General features: G+C 48.0%; 1 protein-coding gene across 2 annotated transcripts in view; it reads left to right on the top strand.

The window, feature by feature from the left end:
- The window catches only part of LOC135178068 (transmembrane protease serine 11B-like protein), a 60,069-nt gene that overhangs the window by 15,545 nt on the left and 21,118 nt on the right, over window positions 1–23,406 (top strand). For both annotated transcript variants that reach the window (XM_064148565.1, XM_064148563.1), the window contains exons 4-5: window positions 15,460–15,571; window positions 23,243–23,366. In XM_064148565.1, the coding sequence (XP_064004635.1) occupies window positions 15,479–15,571; window positions 23,243–23,366 (217 nt within the window). In that variant the 5' untranslated portion in view covers window positions 15,460–15,478. The remainder of the gene's footprint in view (window positions 1–15,459; window positions 15,572–23,242; window positions 23,367–23,406) is intronic.

Below are 23,406 nucleotides of genomic sequence, written 5' to 3'. Positions count from 1 at the left end.
CTGCCCATGGCAGGGGATTTGAGCTAGGATCTTTAAGGTCCCTTCCAACCCAAGCTATTCTGTGATCACTGTCTCTGAATGAGGCTAGGAATGAGATTGTCAGGCTGTCGGTGCAGCTGACAGTGCTTCCATGTGGACCTTGTTCTGAGACTGACATCCAGGTGGGAATCCCAGCCCTGGTCTGGGAAAAGCAGGTCTGTGGCTGCACATGCTATAGTAGGTTGGAGCAGCCTCTTCAGAGGTCAGAGGAAAGGCCAGATGATGTGTGTGTTCTTGTCCGCACAGTTTCTGACTTTTTGGACCTAGAGAAATCCACCCTGATTTCCCTAACTCATCTCCAGTGTGATATCTTTGCCAGTGTGTTGTGCTGTCTTAAGGAGAAGAAGCTGAGAGGAGATGCTTTGTTTTTGTGGAGAGAGGCTGTGGCTTGTTCTGGCTGTAGGTGCTTACAAATGTTGGTAGAGATATCAGATAGTGCAGGCTGGCTAAAGCTCTCACACTGCAGGGTCTGCTGCTGTTTTGGAGGCATGTCTGGTTGTGAGGTAGACTGCTGAGGCCCTCAGGCCTGTTGCCTGTATAACTGAGGACTTGACAAATTTGAATGTCTGTCCTACTTCTGCCTTTGTGTTTATTGCCATGTGCTGATGGTGTCCATTTGATTTAGCAGCTAGCTTATACTCGTGGAAGTATAAGGTTTTAATGTAGCTGCTCTTCCACCTACCTGCTCTCATAAGTGCCTCTCCAGGAATGGAAACTTGTGTTCTCCCCTTTCAAGTTCTCTTTGTTTGGGTGAATATCAAAGAATCACACGAACATTTCAGTTGGGAAAGCCCTTTAAGATCACCCAGTCTGACCATTCTCTAACTCTACCAAGGCTGGTGCTGAACTGTGGCGCTCAGCACCACATCTTTGCCTCTCTGAAACATCTCCAGCCACCTCCCTGGGCAGCCTGTTCCAGGCTTTGAGAACCCATTCTGTCAGTTTCTTCTCATATCCAACCTAAACCTCCCCTGCTGCAACTTGAGGCCACTTCCTCTCCTGCTAAATATTACCTGACCTTAGTAGTAATGGAAGAATGAATAAAATCAAGTTCTGTCCTGCTGACACAGTCAATCCATTTCTGAAGAGAGCTTCCAGAGTACCAGCTTCCCCAGGCTGATGTGAAGAACTTCTTTAACATTTTGTCTGAATGCATCCTCTGTCAATACTCCCTTCATGGTCTGATAGTCTGTGAATCCTATGGACTTCCTGCTTTGACATACTGGAAGAGGATGTTTTAGTCAGATTGTTTTGGTCACACTGTTCTTTAGGTATTTATCTGAACCTTTGTTTTGTTGGCATTTTATGATCCACGGATTGTTATTTTGGTTGTTATTTTGATTCACTGGGGCATGCCTCCAGCTTCTTGAAGGGCATCTTCTTTGTAGGCTCTCTTCCTCTATTTCTAAAGCCTCTTTTGTCACAAGGTGGTAAGCTTGGTCTGGGATTCCAGCATAGTGACCTTAAACAACCTTCACAATTCTTACACAATTTCAATTTATTCAGTCATTGAAACCTGATGGGAGAGACTAAGAATAGGTCCAACACACCCATATTGCTGTTACTCAGGAGCCTGGGTGTGTGGCAGGCAACCTCCAGGCAGCATTAGATTAGTTCAGCTGCATTCTGTAGCATGTCTGATCGTCATCAGGGGCTACCAAAGAGGCTGAAGGGATAAACTGAGCTGATAAACTACAGTGGTGCTACCTATCTGCTTCTCTTCTGGTTTGGGCTGAGCCACTGTGGTGTGTTCTTGCAGAACCATAGAGTTGTTCAGGTTGGAAAAGTCCTCAAAGATAGAGTCCAACTGTCAGCTTAACACAACTGTGGCCACTAAACTATCACCCATGTTTTAAGATGGGTTGGTGTAGGAATCTAGAGAAAGGGGACAGAGTGGCTGGAGAGCAGCCAGGAAGAAAGGGACCATGGGGGTACTGGTAGATAGTAGGATGATCATGAGACAGCAGTGTGCCCATGTGGCCTCTATCAGGAACAGTGTGGCCAGTAGGACAAGGGAGGTTATTCTGTCCCTGTACTCAAAACTGGTCAGGCCACACCTTGAGTCCTGTGTCCAGTTCTGGGCTCCTCAATTCAAGAGAGATGTTGAGGTGCTAGAATGTGTCCAGAGAAGGGCCTGGAGCACAGCCCTGTGAGGAGAGGCTGAGGGAGCTGGGGTTGTTCAGCCTGGAGAAGAGGAGGCTAAGGGGTGATCTCATTGCTGTCTACAACTACCTGAAGGGAGGTTTAGCCAGTGGGGATTGATCTCTTCTCCCAGGCAACCAGCAACAGAACAAGGGTAGCCTGTCTCAAGTTGTGCTGGGGGTGGTCTAGGCTGGATGTTAGGAGGAAGTTCTTCACAGAGAGAGTGATTAGCATTGGAATGGGCTGCCCAGGGAGGTGATCGAGTCACCATCCCTGGAGGTGTTCAGAAAAAACCCTGAATGAGGCACTTAGTGCCATGGTCTAGTTGATTGGACAGGGCTGGGTGCTAGGTTGGACTGGATGATCTTGGAGGTCTCTTCCAACCTGGCTGATTCTGTGAAAGGTCTGCATGCACATGGCTACAGACTTTGTCTGGACAGTCACTGTCTTGTGTCTGGGACAGGCTCCAGGGCTGGAAGGATTTGCCTCCAGTGCTGTATTTTTGCAATTCCTTACAGGTTTCCTGCTTTTTCAGAAGTAGTCAAAGGCTAGTTTAGCCTTGGAGTAGTTTTCCAGCGCAAGGATGCTGTAAAACTGGCTGAAAAAGACATCCATGGACAGTCATGGTTGCTTCATATGGGTGTGAGAGGAATGCTTAGTGGTAGATCATATGCAAGATGCAGGACTGACTTGTAGGAGGGGTATAGGTGGTATGGCACTAGACAATGTGACCAGTTAAACTGATTAATGTCCTTTGTATTGGAAAGGAAAAGGTTAATAAATGAATTTAGGTACAGATGAGATTGCCAGTATCTCTAAACTGCTGTTTGCTCATGTGAAAGTGTGAGATGCTCAGACCAAGGAGGAAGAAAGGTTCTTCCTTGCTTCATAGCAGGTGTGGCTGGCCAATGTGAGTGTGAGTTGTCAATAGCAAATGTGGCCCTTGGTGTGTGTGTGCAGGGGTTGAACACCCAGCTGGAGTGGCTAAAGAGAGGTAGCAGCCATAGAGAATGAGCAGAGCTTGCCTCTGGTGCCATGCTAGGCCTTATTCTGATTTCTACGGTGTGCCGGGGAGAGGCAACTTGTTAAACTTGTATGTGGTGGAAGCAGGACTTCAAGATCAAGGAAGTGATGCAGGTGTTGTGCTTGCCCTGGCTGGGTTTTCCTAGCCTTTCTCCCCTCCTGCAGTTGGATGCTGCTTGGCGCCTGCTTAGCAGTGACTGACCTGGGTAATGTTTGTGAGCTGCCACAAGAAGGGGCTCAGAGTCAAAACTGTCTCTGATAAACTCATAGAATTATATGATTGATTTGGTTGGCACTGCCTCCTCAGATGGACTTCAACCATTCTCGAACCCCAGCAAGGCTGGTGCTGAACCATGACCCTCTACCTCTTTGAAACACCTAGAGGGGTGAGGATTCAACCACCTCCCCGAGCAGCCTGTGCCAGTCTGTCAGAACCCTTTTCAGTCAACAAATGTATTCTCATATCCAACCTAAACCTGCCCTTGTGCAGCTTGAAACAATTTCTTCTCTTCTCACTTGCTCCTCGGGAGAGGAGATCAACTCCCACCTGGCTCCAACCTTTTTTCAGGGAGCTGTAGAGAGCAATGAGATATTCTTTCAGCTTCCTCTTCTCCAGGCTAAACACCCCCAGTTCTCTCAGCTGCTCCTCACCAGACCTGTTCTCTAGACCCTTCACCAGCTTTGTTGCTCATCCTCTCTGAACTTTGTGCAGTCCCTCAATATCTGTCTTGTGAGAATTGTGGGTCTGCGGACAGCCATACTGCAGTGCAGTTGTGAAGCTTTAAGTAGGTTTATCCCAGGAAGCAGAGTATCCACATGAGAAGGAAACCAAACAGCTTGAGCTCTTTGTTTACTGCTAGGATGGAAGAGCTGAGGATGAATTTCCAAGCTATATACAGTTTACACTTGCAAAGTCCAGACAGATAACCTGCCTGTTCTGAGTGTCCAATACCAGTGCATGGGGGTGCTAGGAAAAGACTGGCAGTCAGAGCCACTTTCAGTCAGAAGTCTGTTCAGCTGTTGGGGCTATTTACTTCAGCAAGAGTTAGCCCTGGTGTTTCTCCATCTGGAGCCTAATGGCTTCTTGTTCATGGCATATCTGCATTGTTTGGCTTGACTTTCCGGAGAGAGAATGAAGAGCTGCAAAGAAATAAAATCCCTTTTGTTAGTAAGTATCTGTAGATGGTTGTCATGCTCAGTAAGGTGCCATTGCAAGCAGCAAATTGACTTGTCTGTTCCTGGCCATGCAGAGGTCAATTAGAGTGCATCAAGAGCAGTGTGGACAGCAGGGCAAGAGAGGGGATTCTGCCCCTTTACTCTGCTGAGACCCCACCTGCAATACTGCATCCAGTTCTGGTGTCCCTGGCATAAGAAGGACACAGAGCTGCTGGAGCAAGTCCAGAGGAGGCCACAAAGATGATCTGAGGCTAGAGCACCTCTGCTGTGAGGAGAGGCTGAGAGCTGGGGTTGCTACAGCCTGGAGAAGACTCCAGGGGGACATTAGAGCTGCCTGCCAATGCCTGAAGAGATCCTACAGGAAGGCTGCAAAGGGATGACTTCTAAGGGTGCCTAGAGACAGGAGAAGGGGGAATGGCTTGAAGATGAGGGAGGGCAGGGCTAGACTGGATCTTAGGAAGAAGTTCTTCAGTATGAGGGTGGTGAGACTCTGGAACAGGTTGTCTATGGAGGTTGTGAATGCCTCCTCCCTGAGGGTGTTCAAGGCCAGGTTGGATGCGGCCTTGAGCAGCCAAACCTAGCTGAGAGGCAACCCTGCCCATAGTGGGGAGGTTGGAGTAGATGATCTCTGAGGTCCCTTCCAACCTGAGCCATTCCATGGCTGGGAGTGGCTAATGAAGACCTGGAAGCTTAAATGATATAAAGGAGTCTTCAGCCCTCACACAATGAAGTTTTGCCTATTATTGGCAATCATTACACCTGTTGTAGAGCACTATGAGCTTTACATTTCTTCAAACTGATTACGTTTAGCTGTCAGGCCTTGGTAGAATGTATGGGAGAATTTTGCCTATTAGTTTTTATCTTACATCTGATGGCTAGTGCCAGACTGCCTCTTGCTGTTCCAACAGCAGCTCCACCTCTCTCCAGCATTAATTAGGAAAGGTTATGTACAATTTAATTAAACCAGTCCTGGGGCTATTGGTGAGGATGACCACAAAGATACAGGCGTGGCAGGGAGAGAAGGGAAGATTCAATTCGACAAGTTTCTTAGGTTCTGGATTGTTTTGGTTTTCTTCCCACAGGAAATTTTCCTTCAGGACAGGGGAAAGGGTTAACTGAGTTCCTGCTGATGCTGTGAAAGTGCCACACCCCAGTGTTACAGGGAGAATCCTTGGGGATGCCAGAAAGGGGTGATCTTTGTATTGCTGTTGTTGAGCACAGGACAGCTCAGCAAAGTCGTGCTAGCTGCATGGGATAGACACAAGCATTACAGCACGGATCAAGATTATATCAGCTTAACATGTTGTTATACATCGGCTGGGAGTCAGGTCAGGTTACCCTGCAGTTGGCAGCTGACTAGTTAATGCAGGTTAGCAGATAATTAGTAGCTAGCTAACATGTGTTGACTTGACTGCTAGCAGTAACCTCTCAGCTTCAGCAACTTACAGGGTCACTTTACAGCACTTGTTCCTTGTAACTGCCAAAGTACAGGGGGAAAAGCTGGTGGCTTTGGCATACATGCTGCTGTGTTCAAACATGGGACTGTAAAAGGGAGCAGAATTGGAGAATTGTTTCAGTTGGAAAAGCCCTTTAAGCTCTTCCACTCCAACCACTCTCTGACTCTACCAAGGCTGGTGCTGAACCATGGCCCTCGGCACCACATCTCTGCCTCTTTGAAACACTTCCTGAGATAGGGATTCAATCTCCTTCCTAGGCAGCCTGTTCCTGTCTTTGAGAACTCTTTCAGTTAAGAAGTTTCTTTTAATGCCCAACCTAAACCTCCCCTGGTGCAACTTGAGGCCATTTTCTTTTGTTCTCTCATTTGTCACTAAGGAGAAGAAACCAATCCTCACCTGAGTCTGACCACCTTTCTGGGATCTATAGAGCTGTAGAGCAATGAGGTCTCCCCTCAGTGTTCTGTTCTCATGGCTCAACATCCCCAGCTCTCCCTAGACTGTCCACACAGGGGAGGTGCTGCAGCCCTCTGATCACTTTTGTGGCCTCCTCTGGACCCACTGCAGCAGTTCCACATCCTCCTTGTGCTATGGGCTCCAGAGCTGGACACAGCATTGCAGATGGGGGTCTCATCAGAGTGGAGCAGAGGGGCAGAATCCCCTCCCTTGTCCTGCTGCCCACAGTCAAGAGGAAGCTGATAATTTAAGGATGAGCTACCATTCAGATGTTCCATAAAGGGGCTCTTCTCTGTTAGTTGTAAAGAATGAGAAGGTCTTCCCTCAGCCTCCTTTTCTCCAGACTAAACCCCAGGTCCCTCAGCTGTTCCTTGTAACACCTGTTCTCCAGACCCATCTCCAGATGCTTCCCGGTTTCATTGCCCTTCTCTGGACCTGCTCCAGCTGCTCAATGTCCTTGTATTGAGAGCTTGAAAACAGAACAGATTACTTGAGATATAGCCTTGTGTGATCACTTCCTTGATCCTGCTGGTTAGACTATTCCTAACCCAACTGAGGATGCCACTGGCTTTCTTGCTGTTGTGGACTTGTCCCTGCACTGGTATGCTACAGGTGTTTGCTTGTCCTTACCTGGATGTGTGCCCTGCTGTGCTGACCTGACTCCCTGAGTGCCTGGCACTGTCTGTGCATTGCAGAGGTGATCTGGGAGAGATGGAGGCTGTCCCTCTTGGAGTCTGAGGTCCTCGTCCCTTCACAAGCAGGGCAGGTACCCAGACCATGTGCAGTATGCAGACATCCTCAGAAACTTGTCACTGCACTGCTTGGTTCTGTCTCTCCACCCAAATCCTTTGTAACCTGGCACCCTGTACTAGCCTTCTCCTTTTTGTTGTTTTGGCAGCCACCAGGGTCCAGCCCACTCAGTCTCAGCAAGCAGGAAAGGTGGGACATCCCCAGAGCCCTGCCTGGCTGCAGGTCACCCACAGACTAGGCACAAAGGTGCTATTGTGTTGGTAGTGCAGCCCTGTCACAGCTAAGTGTTCCATGTATGTGTGTCCTGCTGCTTCAGCAAGTGCTGGCACCAGGCTGGGAACATTCCTCTTGGAGCGAAAGGGAAAAAGAAAAGAAATCCTGAAAATGCTGTGTTCTGGCTAGGAAAAGGTGATGAGGCTGTTGCTTGGGGGTCTGGAGAACAGGGCTGATGAGGAGCACCTGAAGGATCTGGGGATATTTAGTCTGGATAAGAAGAGGCTGAGAGGAGACTTCACTGCTGTCTACAACTCTGTGAAAGGAGGCTGGAGTGAGGTGAGGGCTGGTCTTTTCTTCCTAGTATCAGGTAATAAAAGGAGAGGAAACTGCCTGAAATTGTGTGAGGGGAGGGTTTAATTGGAGGTTAGAAGCAACTTCTTGACTGAAACAGTTGTCAAAGACTGGACCAGGGCCCCAGGGATATGGAGTCATCATTCTTGGAGGTGTTCAAGAAATGTGTGGATATGGCACTTGGGGACATGGTGTAATGGCCTTGGTGGTATTGGGTTGATGTTTGGACTGTATGATCTTGGAGGGCTTTTCCAACCCAAACAATTCTGTAATTCTAAAAAGATCAAAGCACTGTGAGTCAGTGTTTGCACTGGAAGGCTGCCAGTTACAGCAGTGTGTGTGCTCTCTAGAATATTAAGGGCACCCTGAGCATGGGCTGGACCTTGCTCATTTTCCTGTAGTGGATGAAGCTCCAGGCTTACTGGAGAAGTCATCTGTGGTTGCTGTTGGGACACTTTGGCTGCAGGAGGGAATTGGGATGATCTGCAAGACTTAAGCTTTATCAGTACTGAAGTTGGGAGATGCAGGCAGTTGTGGACAGCTAGGGGCAACACTTGGTTCTTACTGATGAAGGTCTAGTGCACTTCTGCATAGCATGGACAAGAGTGGTGACAACAGGTCATGGGTAGTGTCCCTCATATGCTGGTAGCTACCTGCACAGTGTCTTTGCTGTGTATTCCTTGAGCCTGGTATCTGTGTAGTGCCACTGTGGGGTATGTCCTCAGCATGTCAGGAGGATTTCTGGATTGGTGAGGCTGCAGGGTCCACTGGGTCAGTATTGAAGAGCAGTTCATTTTTGCTGCCCAGCAGTTCCAGCATTGATATTCCTGTATTTGCTACTGTGAGATGACACTTTGCTGACTTCTTTCTGGAGGCTAACAGTGAGCATAAGAATGAGAGAAGTTTCTTACAGTGCTGTTTTGTGGGGTTTTTTTTGGTAGGTAGTGGGGATGTTGTGTGTGTGTTGTTTGTTTGTTTTCCCTTTGCTTAGCTGGGTTTTGATCCTTGTCGTTCATGGCAGACTCAGCCTTCATGGGCAAATGCCGCTAGGGCTGACTTGTAGCATGTTTGATTCTTATCTTACTGTTCCTCACCACCTTCCCTTTCCTGATTTTTAGAAACCAGTGTTGTGTTCAAGATCGCTTCCACTTTAAGTTTCTTTCATCATACAGACTAATGATAACCTGGAAATATTTTCTCATGTCATGAACGTGGAGTTAGTGTCATCCTTTGCAAACAGGAACAAGGTAATAGTATCTTTCTATCTTGGTAGTAGCTTTGTAGAACCATAGGAAAAACAAGTAGCAAATTGCAGAACTCTTTGAAGCTGTCTCTCATCCCCTAGAGGTGAACATATGGCCAAAAGCAAATTATGAGGAGGGATTACTTTTTTTCTTACTATCTCTGTTCCTTCTCTTTTTATACTTTTCTTTCCCAATCCTTGTAGCTTAGTGTTCAGGTGTGTGTGTGATGGCTCTTACCCGAGCAGCCATCCCTGGAGTGATGGGAAGAAATCTTCAGCTAGTGTTAGCACAGCCTGGTGTCAGGTAACCTGATGAAGGTGATGTAAGTCAGCTGTAGACCTGTGCCTGAATATCATAGACTCTGAGATCTGTTTTTGGTTGGTAAAGCCTTTTAAGATCAGCAAGTCCAGCCTTTTCCTATGAATTCTGGTGCTAACCCCTGTTCCTCAGCACATCTCTGCCTCTTGGAAACATGTCCAGGGATGGAGATTCAACCTCCTCCCTGGGGAACCTATTCAGTTTCTATTTTTACACCAAGGTTTAAATGGACAATTCATTACACCAGCAGATGATTGCTCTTTTCTGTTTCAAGAGAGGCTCCGTGCTCCTGCCATAGCATGCACAGAGAGCGTGCATGTGTCTATTGCTTCAATAAGAAAACTAGAGCTGTCCTGGCAAACATGCTGGGGAGGAGTCACAAGGGTAGTTGAAGCAATGCTGATGACACATCAGTAGAGCCAGGTCTCGTTAATGGCTTAGTGTTTAAGACAATTCTTCAGCATTCTGCAAGTTAGGGCAGTTCTGCATAATCTTTCTCAATTAGGAGAGTGATTGACAAGGCAGCAGGAGGCTCCAACCAGGAAGCTAATTCACAGTTCTTTAATGAGGAGGAATTCCTTAGTCTCTCAGTGAGAGACTGAGTAAATGCTGCTTGACTCAGAGCTGTAGGTGAAACTCTACGGTTTGCTCTTAAGGACACAGGAAGCAAAACGAGGGATAAAAATAAAGGGTCCCAGGCACAAGAGATTCCTTCTCTATCCACTGGCTCTGGCTCTCAGCTCCTTCTGCTGGCAGTGTGCTCCATGAAGTTGGCAGGATAGTGTTAAGATAGTGTTAAGAATGGGCAACTGACACCTCAAAGTTGCTTGTGCAGTAAGCTTGAAGTAATCTGGAGTTTGTCCACAAGCACCTGGACTGGTTCCAGCTGAACAGAATTGTGGCTATTCCATAGCTTGTGCTGATACAGCCCTGAGCAGAGCTGATGCAGCCCTGATGCTGTTAGTGTTGTGTTTGGGATAAAATGCAGCCCTTGCCTTTGTTTGCTTGTGGCTTTTTGACTGTAACCTTCACGCAGGGCACGAGACTGCCATTGCAGCATTATCTGGGTGACACTAAAGGCACCAGAGCACTGGTGGAGCAGAGGGGATGGTGAGCTCTTTGTGGGGAAACTCTGCTCTCCATGCACACTGCTAGGAAACATAGATGCTTTAAAACACAGCTGTGAACCTGCCTTGGGGGGTCAGATACCTGTCTGCCCCTTCATGGATTTGTTTCTTTTTAACAAGCAGGCTTAATAAAGTGGTATACATGCCTTGCTCCCATAGGAGGTCTCTGTTCAGGCACCATCCACAATTAAATTGCAGCTTCATGTCAAGTTTCTTCCATCTTCAACTCCTGCACGTATGTTGCCTGAGCACTAGTTTGCTTTTCATCTTCAGGGGCACCTGCAGTCAACAAGAGGATGCTATTTGAACATACTGTGCAGATCAAGTGTCAGGCTACAGCAGGCTCCACAGTTGGATTCCAGTTCCAAGCATAAACAATATATGAATAAAATAAACTTGGCAGCATATCCTCTGGCAACTGTAAGGAGACACAGCCCTGTGGCAGTCTTAGCTGCTGTGGTGTTACCAAGAAAAAATAATCAGAAGGGGAGGAGGGGCCTTGTGTATTGAAAATGTCTCTGCTTCCCTCAAGTTTCGTCAGGAAAGATAATTTCTCAGTAACATCAGAAAGGAAAGCAAATGTTCAACAGGTGTGGTGCTGATGGCAAGTGTTGTCCCTGCTCACTGTACAGATACTGGACAAGATGACACTTGAGGTTCCTTTCCCACCTGATGCATTCTGTGATACAGGATGTTGGTAGCTTCTGGAAAAGTGGCTTGATAATGGTTTTCGGGAGCTTTATTTTAACTATCAGATGAGGATTTTGAGCGAGGTCTTCAGAGAAGCTGAGTACCTGCTCTGCAAAGGCATGGTGCTCATGTGGCCTAATCAGTGGTCCAGGCAGAGGAAGCTGAGCGATGGTCAGAGTGCAAGGCTGCAGCATGCTGTGTGCTTGGCTGCCAGTTTGTGTTCAGTGATGTCTGCCTAGCTAGAGATTACCCTGAGAAATTCCACTCCTTTTAAAGTTTCCTGTTCCTAAATACCTGATGTAAAGAGTGATAGTCTGAAACACAGAGTTTGAGTCAGTAGTTGGGAAATGTGCAGATTTTCTCTTCAAAACCTCACTGGTACAGAGCTGAGCTGGGACAAGCTTGGTGTGCCACTTCATGCACTCCAATGAGTGGTGTTTGCAAAGGCTGAACAGGACTGAAACTCAGTGGCAGACAACTCGAACCACAGGCATTCTCTGGGATAGGACATTCCAACTCAGGGATAAGCCAAATGGTGTGGTGTTGTATGCTGTGCTTTTGCCTTGTACTGAAGTTTTACTGTGCCTTTCCTGAACTACTTTTATATGTATTTATGCTTAAGGTTTAAAGTATTGCTGGTATATGGGAGGATAGTTTTGTGTAACCATGAGGGGAAGCATAAGTGGTGAAATTTGTTCTTACTGGGAATGGGTAACAACAGAGCTGTGTCACCAACTCTTTTGTGACTAATTGTTGCAATCACAGAATGTCACTGCCTGGAAGGGACCTCAAAAGATCACACAGTCCAACCCCCTATGCCAGAGTACAGGTCACATAGGGACACATCCAGGTGGGCTTTGAATGTCTCCAGAGGAAACTCCACAATCTCTCTGGGCAGCCTGCTCCAGGTCTCTGTCTTCCTCACGGTGAAAAAGTTTTTCCTTCTGTTCCCATGGAATCTCCTCTGCTCCAGCTTGCACCCATTGCCCCTTATTCTGTCATTGTACATCACTGAGCAGAGCCTGGCTCCATCCTTGTGACCCTTCACATCTTTGTAAACATGAATGGGATCATCTCTCAGGTTCTTCTCCAAGCCTTTCCTCTGCCCATGGAGTCTTTATGACTCTGTGGACTCTTCAAGCAGTTCCCTGAGGCCCAGAACTGGCCTCGCCGTGGAAATGTAGAGGGGGAGGAGAATCTCTTTTGGCCACACTCCTGATCCACTCCAGGATGCTCTTGGACTTCTTGGCCACAAGGGCACATGGTGGCACATGGGCATCCTGTTGTCCACTAGGACCCTCAGGTCCCTTACTTCTGTTCTGCTCTCCAGCAGGTCACTCGTGGACCTATACTGGTCCATGGGGTGGTTCTTTCCCAGATGCAAGGCCTTGTCCTTGTTGGATTTCATTCTGCAGACTTAGGCCTTTCCTTTCCAACTTGCACAGCCCCCAGGCATTCCTTTCCTTCCCATATGTATCCACAGATCACAGCAGTGAAAGAGTCAGTGTGCTGCACTGGGGGTTGCACTCTTCAACTTGTGCCTTCGAAGATGCCTGAGTTTTCTTCAGCTTTTCTACTCAGGAAGGCTGCTTGGTAGCTGCCTGCCTCAAAAGCTGTATTCAGGGTGGCAGCACTGGATCGGTATTGACTTCTTGAAGGAAGAGTCCCAACGGCAGAGTGAAGCAATTTGGCAGCAAGGACTTGTGTAACTCCAGTATCCTCTTGAGAGTTTTCTACCCTAATATTAATTCAAGGCTGTTATGAATAAAGTGGTGCTCGTGGCTTTGGCAAATGCCTTGGTAACTAGACAAAAGGTGAAGAACATGTTTGGCTCATCAGTCATGGGTGAAGTTGCATCATCCCAGTGTCCAGTTGTGACAGAAACATTCATTTTCTGCCATGAGTTCAGATAGGTGCCTGTTCTGCATCCTCTCTCATTTGCCAGGTTTTGGGGGATCCCAGGAAAATGGCACTGCCTGTCTGAAACCAGGTTCCTAAAAAGACAACAGCCAATTTTGGCTGTGTGCAAGACAAGAGATGCTGTTGCTGTCACCCCATTCGACTCTCAGCTCAGAGCAACGCTGTTCAGCCCCTTTGTGGACTGCTGTGCCATCAGCTGCAGATGCCAGACAGTCAGGGCTGTCTGTGGCAGGAATGCCTGCTGCTGCAGAGCACAGGCTGCTTCTGCAACCTCAGCTCAATGCTCTCTGAAGTGCTGAGACGCATGGTGCCTGTAGGTTCTTGGCTAGGTGGTCATTGTAGCACCCTTCCAACTGAGCTGTTCTGGTGAGGGGGCTGCCCTGGGTCCTTAGCAGTCTAGGAACAAAGACACCAAGGTCTCTTTCCTGTGGCCACTGATCTAGCAGGGCAATTCAGACCACGCGTTGCCAAGGAAACAGGTCGGGAAAACGTGGATGCCAAGCTGCTGGTGTTCTCTCACAGGGTTGACAGTGCTGCTCTGATTGTTGTGAGGGAATATCTGGCTGCTACATGAACTAGAGACCTGTGGACTAGTCTATGGAGGACACCTAGGGAGGGTGATTAGATTGGAGATCAGGAAAAATTCCTTTGCTGCAAGAGTGATCAGAGGTTGGAACAGGCTGCCTAGGGAGGTAGTAGAGTCACCATCCCTGGAGGTGTTCAAGAGACTTACGGACATGGCACTCTTTTCCTTTCTCTGTGCTGTAGTCGTGCATTGAGACTTTGCCTCCTCACCAGCTATGTTATGACAGGTCCCAGCTCTTCACAGCTTGCCCAGGCTCATTTTGAGATTTGTCAGTGTAGCACCATCAGGCACATCAGTCCTGTTTCTTGAATGGAAAGGCAAAGCTTTTAGCTACTTAGTGGCCAAACCGCTTCTGGCTGTAGCCTGTCCCTTTTTCACAGCCCCAGGGAAGTCTTGTGAGTACAAGGAGATACACAGGCACCTTGTGCAGAGAGGGGACCCTTGACCAGGATTATTACTTTGTTAATCAGTTTGACGTCTTTCTGACACAAAAGTAGGGCTGGGAGAGCTTTCCAGTGTCCTAAAAGCCTCCTCAGTTGAAGCACTTTCCCTAAGGCACCAACAGGATTTTTTCCTGCAGATGGGTCTGCCCTGAGGTTGCCATGAAATCTGTGTGGTGTGTTCTGTGTCACAATCAAGTCACCAGAAAAGGCTCTGCCTCTGGCACTGGAACAAATGTATCTTTACAATGCCTCCCCTGGGCCAGGTAGCTATGTGACACTTGACACTTTGAAGCTGTCACACTCTAGCTAGGTTTCTGGTTGCATTTCTCTTTAACATCTGCCCTGACTCCACAGAACTGCTCCTCTCTGGGATGGCAGTGCAGCTGCCAGGTAAGGCACTGGGAAGCAGTTAGGCTCTGTGCATCACTGCCAACTGTATTCAGTGTTTCATAACAAATGATGCTGAGACACTGAATCCACGTTCTGAGAAACTAAGGCTCACCTTCAGCCCTTGTTTCATCCAAATGAGACTACCCTTCCCAGAAAGGCAGCCTTCCTCTTACTTGGCTGTGGACTTGATTGAAGGTGGAAGGAGGAGCTGCAGCCACGTGAGATGAGTTTGCATCACTATGTTACGAAGAAGCTGGCAATCCCTGAGCTGTAAAGGTGTCAAGCAAAGGTCATTGAGGTGGAGGAGAAGAGTCTCTAGATGTTTGAGACTCTACTGCAGCAAAGGAAACATGTGCCACACAGGCATCTTCTTGTGATCTTCTGTGTTCTTTGTTTGGCTTCTCAAATCTGGTTGGTGGGCACCAGTAAGTTTGAAGCCAAGAAAACTGAGAAAAGGGTTGCCAAGAAAAGGCTGAGGAATGCTGCTTGAGGTTAGCTTGTGCTTGTGTGAACTGCCTTGGCACTTACCTGCTCTAACTAGCACCAATGCTTACTAGACAACCTGAAAATACACATGGCACATGGTTATGGCCCAGAAGACTTTTTTCCAGGGCAGAAGTGTGTGTGGGGCTAAGTGGCCATGGTTAAAAGTGACATCTAGGGAGTTAGAGGAGAGAAGTGACCTGGAATGCAGCTGTTGTTACAGGGGCAAGTTCTGGTCTGGCCAAACAACTGATTTTAAGGAAACTGAAGGGAGGTGAGACAGAGCACTGAATCTGTGTCAATTTCTGTCAGATCCACAGCTGTCCTGGAACTGGACATTGTCCTTCAGAACACACCATGCTTCCTATGTGGGCCCTGTCCATGGTTTTTCACTTATTTTTAGTTTTACCCAAGGAAGAACCAAACCCTGTGTCCTTGCAAAATGTTCATGACTCTTCTGATTCAGGGTGTTGCAGGGTGCAGTTAATGCTCTAAAAAGGCTTTGGGATTCCTGGATGAAAGGTGTGATGAAAGAAGTGTATTGTTATTGTTTTAGGGGAGGAATCATGCTAGTGGGTAAGCCTCTGTCACTGAGACTGGCTGAACTTGTTTGTTCTGACTTGCCCATGACTCCTTCCTTTCCTAATTCAGGAGATAAAGCCTCAAGTCTATGCTGAGATGCTGCGCAGTGTGCTGTGGCGTTCAGGACACTGCAGCTCCTGGACACAAGAGTCCCTTGCAGACCTCTCAGTGGTACCTAGAGGTGAGTGCTGCAGTCTGGCTTACTCCTTAGGTCCTTGGGCAGTGCACCTATATCAGGGGTAGATTTATAGTCTGAGCTTTAACTGAGGGTGTGGGAAGGATGGCACAAGCTCTGAACTGCCTTCTGGGCACCTGCAATCCTAATATTTCACCCTTCTTCCTCATTCAAAATGCATTTTTCTCCTGAGGATTCTACAGCTCTTCTACAGCATGTAATGGTGATAAATCGAGGTGGCCTGTGACCACTGAAGGTTGTGATGGGGGAGCAGGTGAAGAGCCATCTGCCTGCACCCCAACTCTGACCTGTTGTTTGCACTAGCGTGGTTAGAATGTGCTGCAGTGAAAGCTGCTGAACTAATAGCACAGGACCAAGGGATGAGCAGAGTCAAACAGGTAACAGTACCTTCACGTACTCCTCTCTGTGAGCTTTGTATACAGCCAGTGAAGTGTTAATCTGTGCAGAATCAGCTTGGAAATGCACCAGATCTGGCATCAGATCATTTCACCCACCCTGCCTTGGAATGAAAACCCAACTGCAAACCCACAAAGATTAGAACTGCTTGTGTGGTGCCTTGTTTCTAAAGTAGGTTTCAGTCAGTCAAGGCAGGAAAAAGGGAGGCCGTTGGAGCTATTTTCAAAGGTTGAAAAGCAGAGATCCACTGCTTTGTTCTCAAACTGCCAATCTAACAGAATGAGATACTTGTTGATGATTATTGCAGCTGGAAGTGAGAGTCTGAGGCATAAAGACGCCATAGAAGCTGAAAAACCTTGTGCTAAACTAATTGCACTCAGTGGCCATACACTTAATATTTCCTCTACACTGGGATGGTCTTCCATGCATTTATGCAGATTGTCAAGTTCTCATGTGGTGAGTAGCCCTCCCGGTTCTGTTAAAGCATATTTCAGATCATGATAGTCTTTCTCAAGATGTTGGCTGTAGCAGTCAACTGTAGAAAGATTCATTATTGATCAAGGCTGTCATGATTATGTTCCACAGACTGTTGTGGTAGTACAGCAATCTGGCTCTATCCCAACAGCTGAAGAGTTCATAACATCCCAATGCATGAGAGCAAGGAACCAAGCTGTTGTGATAATTGTCAAGGAGATCAAATAATTGGGGAACCCTGTGTGGGCACCATCTTGGCACCATGGATGTAGTTATTGCTAAGCTCTGAGTTAACATATCCCAAAGACTGAATCTTGCTGCCAGTGGTAAGAGCAGTGTTTGGAACTGGTGTTGCTGCCCAGCTGAAGTGGCTCCTGGGAAGCAGCAGAGGCTTGGTAGAATTGGATGGTTAGAGGAGGAGCTCAGTGAGTGGCAAATGTGTTAGTGATGTGTTATCTGAGTGCAGTGGGGTGGTGTGCAGCTGCTGCAGTTCTTGTGGGGTGTTTGAGGGTGTGGGGAGATCAAGCTGATTCAGTATGACGCATAGAACACACACGTTTTGTTTCCCTCAGCAGATACCTTGAATGCCTGGAAGTCTCCCATTGTATCAGAATGGCTTTGGAGGGATCGAACATAGAGCGATTTGGGTTAGTAGGTGCTAGCAAGGGCAAACAAGGGTTTTGTAGTGCTTAGGTGGGCACTAGCTGCTTTTCTTCCTCTTGAAAAGTAGTAGTAGTGAAAAGTACTCTCTTAGATGTGTGTGCCCTGAGTATGCCCCTAGAGCAAAGGAGTGGCAGACTGGTGTGGTTGTTTGTGGCAAAGTTGGGAGAGGAATTGGTTTTGTGGACCTGTGCTTCTGCTGCAGCACTCCTGGAGCAAGCCAGATGTTCCTTGCTGAGAAGGTGCTGGAGCACTGCAACAGATTGCCCAGGGAGAGAGTGGAGGTCCCAGCCCTGGAGATATTCAAGGTCTGCCTTGATCACAGAAACACTGAATGTCCATGGGGCTCTGAGCTACCTGATCTAGTTGGGGATGTCCCTGCTGATTGGAGAGGGATGGGACTAGATGATGTCATTTAAAGACCCTTTTCAGCCCAGTGCTTTCTATGATTCTATTACAGCTGCTGCTATTCCCAGCCACTCTGCCAAGGTAGATTGCTTCAGGGACCTAGCTTGGATTTCTATTTGCACTCAGCAGACCAGCAAATGAGTCTGCTCAGTTTTCCTGTAAACAGGGGCTTTTACAAGACCATGGCTGTAGGGATGTACCCAAATCCATCTTCAAATGGAGATGCATCTAGACATGGAGAGACTCTCGTCAGCAGATGTGCTGGCAAGCTCTGCCACTGGCTTTTCTGAGAGTGCTGGATTACCAGTGAGCAGAGGAAGTGACAAAACCCATCATCATAAATCCAATACAGGAGGACAGCAGCAGGTCAGGTAGCAGAGGTTGCCTGTTTTGTTCTACACAGAGTGTGGCAGAACTTCTGGTGCCAAAGAACACGGTTTGGATTCATCTAAAAGCAAACCTAGGTTGGGGTGCTACAAAGACCTAGCTTAAGAAGTCAAAAATACCAAAGGCACATCTGTGAAGCACAGTAGGGTGCTTGCTCTCTGCTTAGCAGCTTGGTGGCACTTTCTGATCAGTTCTCTGTTATTAGTGAGGCTTCTGGTAAGATGTAGTGGCTGAACCAGAAGAGATGGATGAGCTCAACTTAGTGAATCAAACCCTGTCAGGCAGAGGTGGGAGCTGAACTTCGATCGCTTGCATTGTGAACGAACACAGGAACTTAGTAGGCAGTTCAGTCTGGCATAAGCGAGGAAAAGCAGCTTGTGACCTGTGTGGTGTGCTTCTCTGGCGTTTGGGAAGTGTTCTACGTTGGAAGATGGTGAATTAATTTTTGGGATTGGTTAGAAATGCAGCCCACAATCCTATCTGTTCTCTCCCTTGGATTCACAAGGAAGAGCAGACAATTTTGGCTCTGTAAAATCTCAGTCTAAGCTGTCTTCCTAGCGTGCCAGCAGCTGTCAGCATAGCTCCATGTCTTTGTGTTTCGCTTACTGTCTTGGATCACAAGTTTAACATCTATGTCTAGTATCACAAGTTTTAACATTTATGTTTTAACATCTCTAAACACAACTGTCTTTAACAACTCTCCATGAACATAGCTATTTACAAAATAGCTCAGGCAGGTGGATTTGTTTCACTATAAATAACTTTCTGCTGATCAAAACACACAATCTTTGGCTCAGAGACAAGGTCTATCAACTAAGAGACTTCCTGTTTTGCATTTCCATATCCAAATGGACTGAGACACAGCTGGTAGGTGCCACTGGCTCCTTCTCTTGGGCCCTTGAGAGTAAAGTGTGTTTATGATGAGAACAGGGCTGGCAGGAGGAACCCAGTGGTCATCCCTTGGATTGCCAAGGTAAGGAGTTTTGTACTAAAACAAAAGATCTCAGGTGTGATGCCTCTCTCTAATTTGCTGCGGACCGGAAGCTGCTGGACATAGGCCATGAGGGGGTGGCCTTCAGAGCAGACAGGACACAATCTTCATGGTCTCCTGGCAGAGTTCCCCTTGAGAAATGAAAGTTCTCCTCCTCCATGCTGTAGGACAAATGTGTTACTGAATTCCTCTGTCTGACTCCTTGGGAACTAATTTGCTGGAGTTTGGCAGTAAAAAAAGTCAAAGCATGTGGTATAAGGAGGCAAGAAATGTGAGGCATCTACCCATTCAGCTGTGGTATTGGGGGTCTTCTGAGGAGCACTCCTGTGTGTCAGGCAGTGTTTGTTTGCCACAAAAAAAAGGATGCATCTGTGGGCAACGTCGGTGAGATCACCTCTGCATTCATCAGCACCAAAGGGGATATGTGTTTTGCTGGCTGGGGAGTGTTTCTAGGTGGAGCAGGGTTCCCTTGGTTACTTAAGTGCAGAGCTAACCATGCTTAGGTCTGATGCATGAGCAGGGCAATCTACTTGTCACTGAACTCTGTGACTGCAGAGATGGATGTTCCAGGCACAAGAGTCCCTGTCAGGTGGTTATTCTGGTAGAACATAATGTGCCTGTCTTCCACAGTGAAAGGGTGAGGGGAGGGGGTGAAGGAGATGGTTGGAGCTGCAATGAATGTGATCAATTAGCGACAGCACTGAGGAAGAGCCCTCTGCACTGGTACAGGTCAGGAGGGTGCCCTAGAGAGAAGGACCTGGGAATGCTGGTGGACAACAAGTTCCCCATGAGCCAGCCATGTGCCCTCATGGCCAAGAAGGTCAGTGATATCCTAGGGTACATTAAGAAGAGGGTGCTGTTTAATATCTTTGTCAGTGATATGGACAGAGGAATCGAGTGCACCCTCAGCAGCTTTGCAGATGACACCAAGCTGTGTGGCACAGTTGACTTGTGAGAGAGCAGGGGTGCCATCCAGAGGGACCTGGAGAGTTGGGCCCAGGCCAACCCCATGAAATCCAACAAGGCCAAGTGTAAAGTCCTGCACCTGGGTTGGTGCAATCCCAAGCACAAATCCAGGCTGGGTGGTGAATGGCTGAAAGCAGCACTGAGGAAAAGGACCTGGGGGTCTGGGTTGATGAAAAGCTCAACATGAGCCAGCAGTGTGCGCCTGTAGCTCAGACAGCAACTGTGTGCTGGGCTGCAGCAAGAGCAGCATGGCCAGCAGGGCAAGGGAGGGGGTTCTCCCTCTTTGGTCTCCTGAGACCCCACCTGGAGTACTGTGTGCAGTTCTGGAGCCCCCAACACAAGAAGGACCTCAAACTGTTAAGAGTCTAGAGGAGGCTATTAAGATGATCAGAGGGCTGGAGCACCTCTGCTATGAGGACAGGCTATGAGAGTTGGGGCTCTTCAGCCTGGAGAAGAGAAGGCTTTGAGAAGACCTTATTGTGGCTTTCCAGTATCTGGAGGGGACCTACAGGAAGGCTGGGCAGGGACTGTTTTCAATGTCTTGTAATGACAGGATGAGGGGTAATGGGTTTGAACTGGCAGAGGGGAGATTTAAACTGGATGTTGGGAGGAAGCTCTTTACAGTGAGGGTGGTGAGATACTGGAACAGGTTGCCCAGAGAGGTTGTGGATGCTCCCTCCCTGGAGGTGTTCAAGGCCAGGTTAGATGAGGCTTTGAGCTACCTGTTCTAGTGGGAGGTGTCCTTGCCTATGGTGGAGGGCTGGAACTGGATGATCTTTGGGGTCATTCCCAACCTAAACCATTCTGTGATAATTTGAAGGAGGTTCTTCTCCCCCCTCTGCTTTGGGGGGTCATGAGGGTGGGGCTAGGCTCTCTTCAGTCATGCCCAGTGACAGGATAAAGGGCAATGGGCACAAACTAGGACCTCTTCTTAAGACTGCTCTTCCCTCCTCTAGAGACTTCCAAAACCACTTGGATGTGTTCCTGTGTAACCTGATATAGGTGACCTTGCTCTTAAGGGCAGTAATTTGCTACCTGTGAGGTACACTGCAATTTTGTGAGCTGGGACTGTGGAAGACTATGAGCTGTGAGATGATGATGGGAATATTTCATGGGAGGCTGCAGCATGCTCAAGCAAGTGAGGCAGGGTAGTCCTGCTCTGGAGTTTTCATCTGAATCTCTGCAGGGCTTATGGCTACTGCATACAGTGATGGTAAGTGGAGGCCTCCAAGGAACCAACGGAGCTCCAGTGTGTATATTATGTGCTTATTCAGATCCCAAAGAAAGTAATCTTGGCCAGCAGGGGCTTTCAGACTCCTGTCAATGGCCCTGCAGTCTGTTTTGCTGAGCCTGTTGGGTTGGAAGACAGCTAGGCTTGCAGAAAACTGGGACTGTGCCTTGCTGCAACGTAAATTTGCCACAGTGAGTAGTCAGGAAACCTGCAAAGATTTACTGTCTGCTGCCTTCCTGCCCCTTCCTGCCCTTATTTTCTTGGGCGTTGCTCAGGTCTGGCAGTGCCATAGGCTTGAAAAGGGGGAAGTGACTTTTGGTGAGTTGGGTTCATGGCAGTACGCGTCTGGATGAGAGGGTGTAAAGCAAAAGGGTCAGCAGCTAGCTGAGCCTCTGTCCCCCAGAGCTGTCTGCTGCCACTTGTCACTCCAGGCACCCCTCAGATATGCCACCTGATTTTCTCATACTTTGCACTGATGCCAACCTCAGTGCAGAAACTGAGAGTGTGACAAAATAATAATGACTGTAGTGTGCTGTGGAATCCTTAGGCAGCTGAAAACCCTGCTTCAGCTGGAGTCATCCTGCTGCCAAGCTACAGGGGACATGGGCGGAAATGCAGTTTCCCTGATGTTCTTTTCCTTAGTTCTGCACAAGAGGACATCAGTGGAGGAGAACCATCCCTGGAGGTGTTTCAAAGAGGCAGAGGTGTAGTGCTGAGGGGCCATGGTTTAGCACCATCCTTGGAGGAGTTAGAGAATGGTTGGAGTGGATGAGCTTGAAGGGTTTCTCCAACCAAAGCCATTCTGTGAGAAAGGATTGTGTGTCTTTGTCCATGTGGAAGACAAGTCCTCAACCCTTCTATAGGATTGCTCTTGGCTTTCAGCAAGTCACTGAGTCTGGGTCTTGTCATGTCACATTTACACATGAGTGGCTATTTACAGAATTGGAGAATCATTTGGGTTGGAAAAGCTCTCTGTCATCAAGTACAACCTGACACCACTGTGGCCACTAAACCATGTTCCCAAATGCTTTGTCCATACATTTCTTGAACACCTCCAGGCACAGTGACTCCACCACCTCCCCAGGCAGCCTGTTCCAATCCCTGACAATTCTTGTAGCAAAGAAATTTTTGCTAATCTCTGGCCTGAACCTCTCTTGCTGTAATCCTCATTGTACCACCTGATACTAGGGAGGGGAGACCAACCCCCACCTCACTGTAGCCTCCTTTGAGGGAGTTGTAGAGAGCAGTGAGGTCTCCCCTCGGCCTCCTCTTCAGCCTGAACACCTCCTGTTTCCTCAGCTGCTCTTCGCCAGATCTGTTCTCCAGACCCTTCATCAGCTTTGTTGTCCTTCTTTGGACCTGGTCCAGCTCTTCAATGTCCCTCTTGGGGCAAAGGGTCCAAAACTGAGCCCAGTGTTCAAGGTGCAGCCTCACCAGTGGCTCATTTCTGACAAGTTGTCTGGCAGGAGACAGGATGTGGCCCTTTACAACACACGTGTGGCTTTGGTGCAATAGATCTCTAAATCCTGTAGGCGATCAGTAGCTGTTGTAGTTCACAGTGGCTGAAGTGAGCTCCAAGGTGTGTTAGGTGGCGTTTCTGGTAGCCTGGAGTATCGTTGGTGCAGAGGTTACTTTGTCAGCCATGAATTATGGCAATTTAAATTTATTAAATAAAGAATTAATTCAGTTCAAGCCTCTGTGTTGTCAGTCAGCTGCACTTGAAGCCTGTTGGCGTTTCTCAATGGAACATTGTATTGCTTGTAGAGACCTGCACAGCTCTAGGCTTCCCTCAGGGATGTGTGTGAGGAGACAAACCCAAGCTAGGACACAGGAAATTCTGACTAAATGTAGAGAAAAACCTTTTGCTATGAGGGGATCAGTGTGGACCAGGGCTCCTGAGAGACTGGGGCTTCTCGGTCTGACGTTGAATAGACTGAAAACTTGACAAAGCCTGGAGCAAGTTGCTATAGTGGGCACCTGATTTGAGCAGAAGATCAGGTGCACCGAGCTGAGGTCCTTCCAAACCTACCACATTCTGGGAGGTTTCTCAGCTCGGGTAGGCTGTGCCAGCTGTGTTTTGGCTCAGGATATGCAGTTGCCTTTAACAGAGTTGAATTTCTCCATGTTGTGCTCTTCACTGCAGGTTGTGATCCTAATGGAGAGAGCGAGAAAGCGCTTGGAGCCATGGCAGATAGCAGCCATTGTTGTGTCAGTGGTAGTGGGCCTAGCCCTCATCATTGGATTACTGACATTTTTTCTGTGCCGTGGTAAGTACATCATCCTTTCTGTTGTCACAGGTCTTCAGCA

The sequence above is a fragment of the Pogoniulus pusillus genome, chromosome 9 (assembly GCF_015220805.1).
Source record: "Pogoniulus pusillus isolate bPogPus1 chromosome 9, bPogPus1.pri, whole genome shotgun sequence".
NCBI lineage: Eukaryota > Metazoa > Chordata > Aves > Piciformes > Lybiidae > Pogoniulus > Pogoniulus pusillus.
This window is presented reverse-complemented; position numbering and strand designations above follow the sequence as displayed.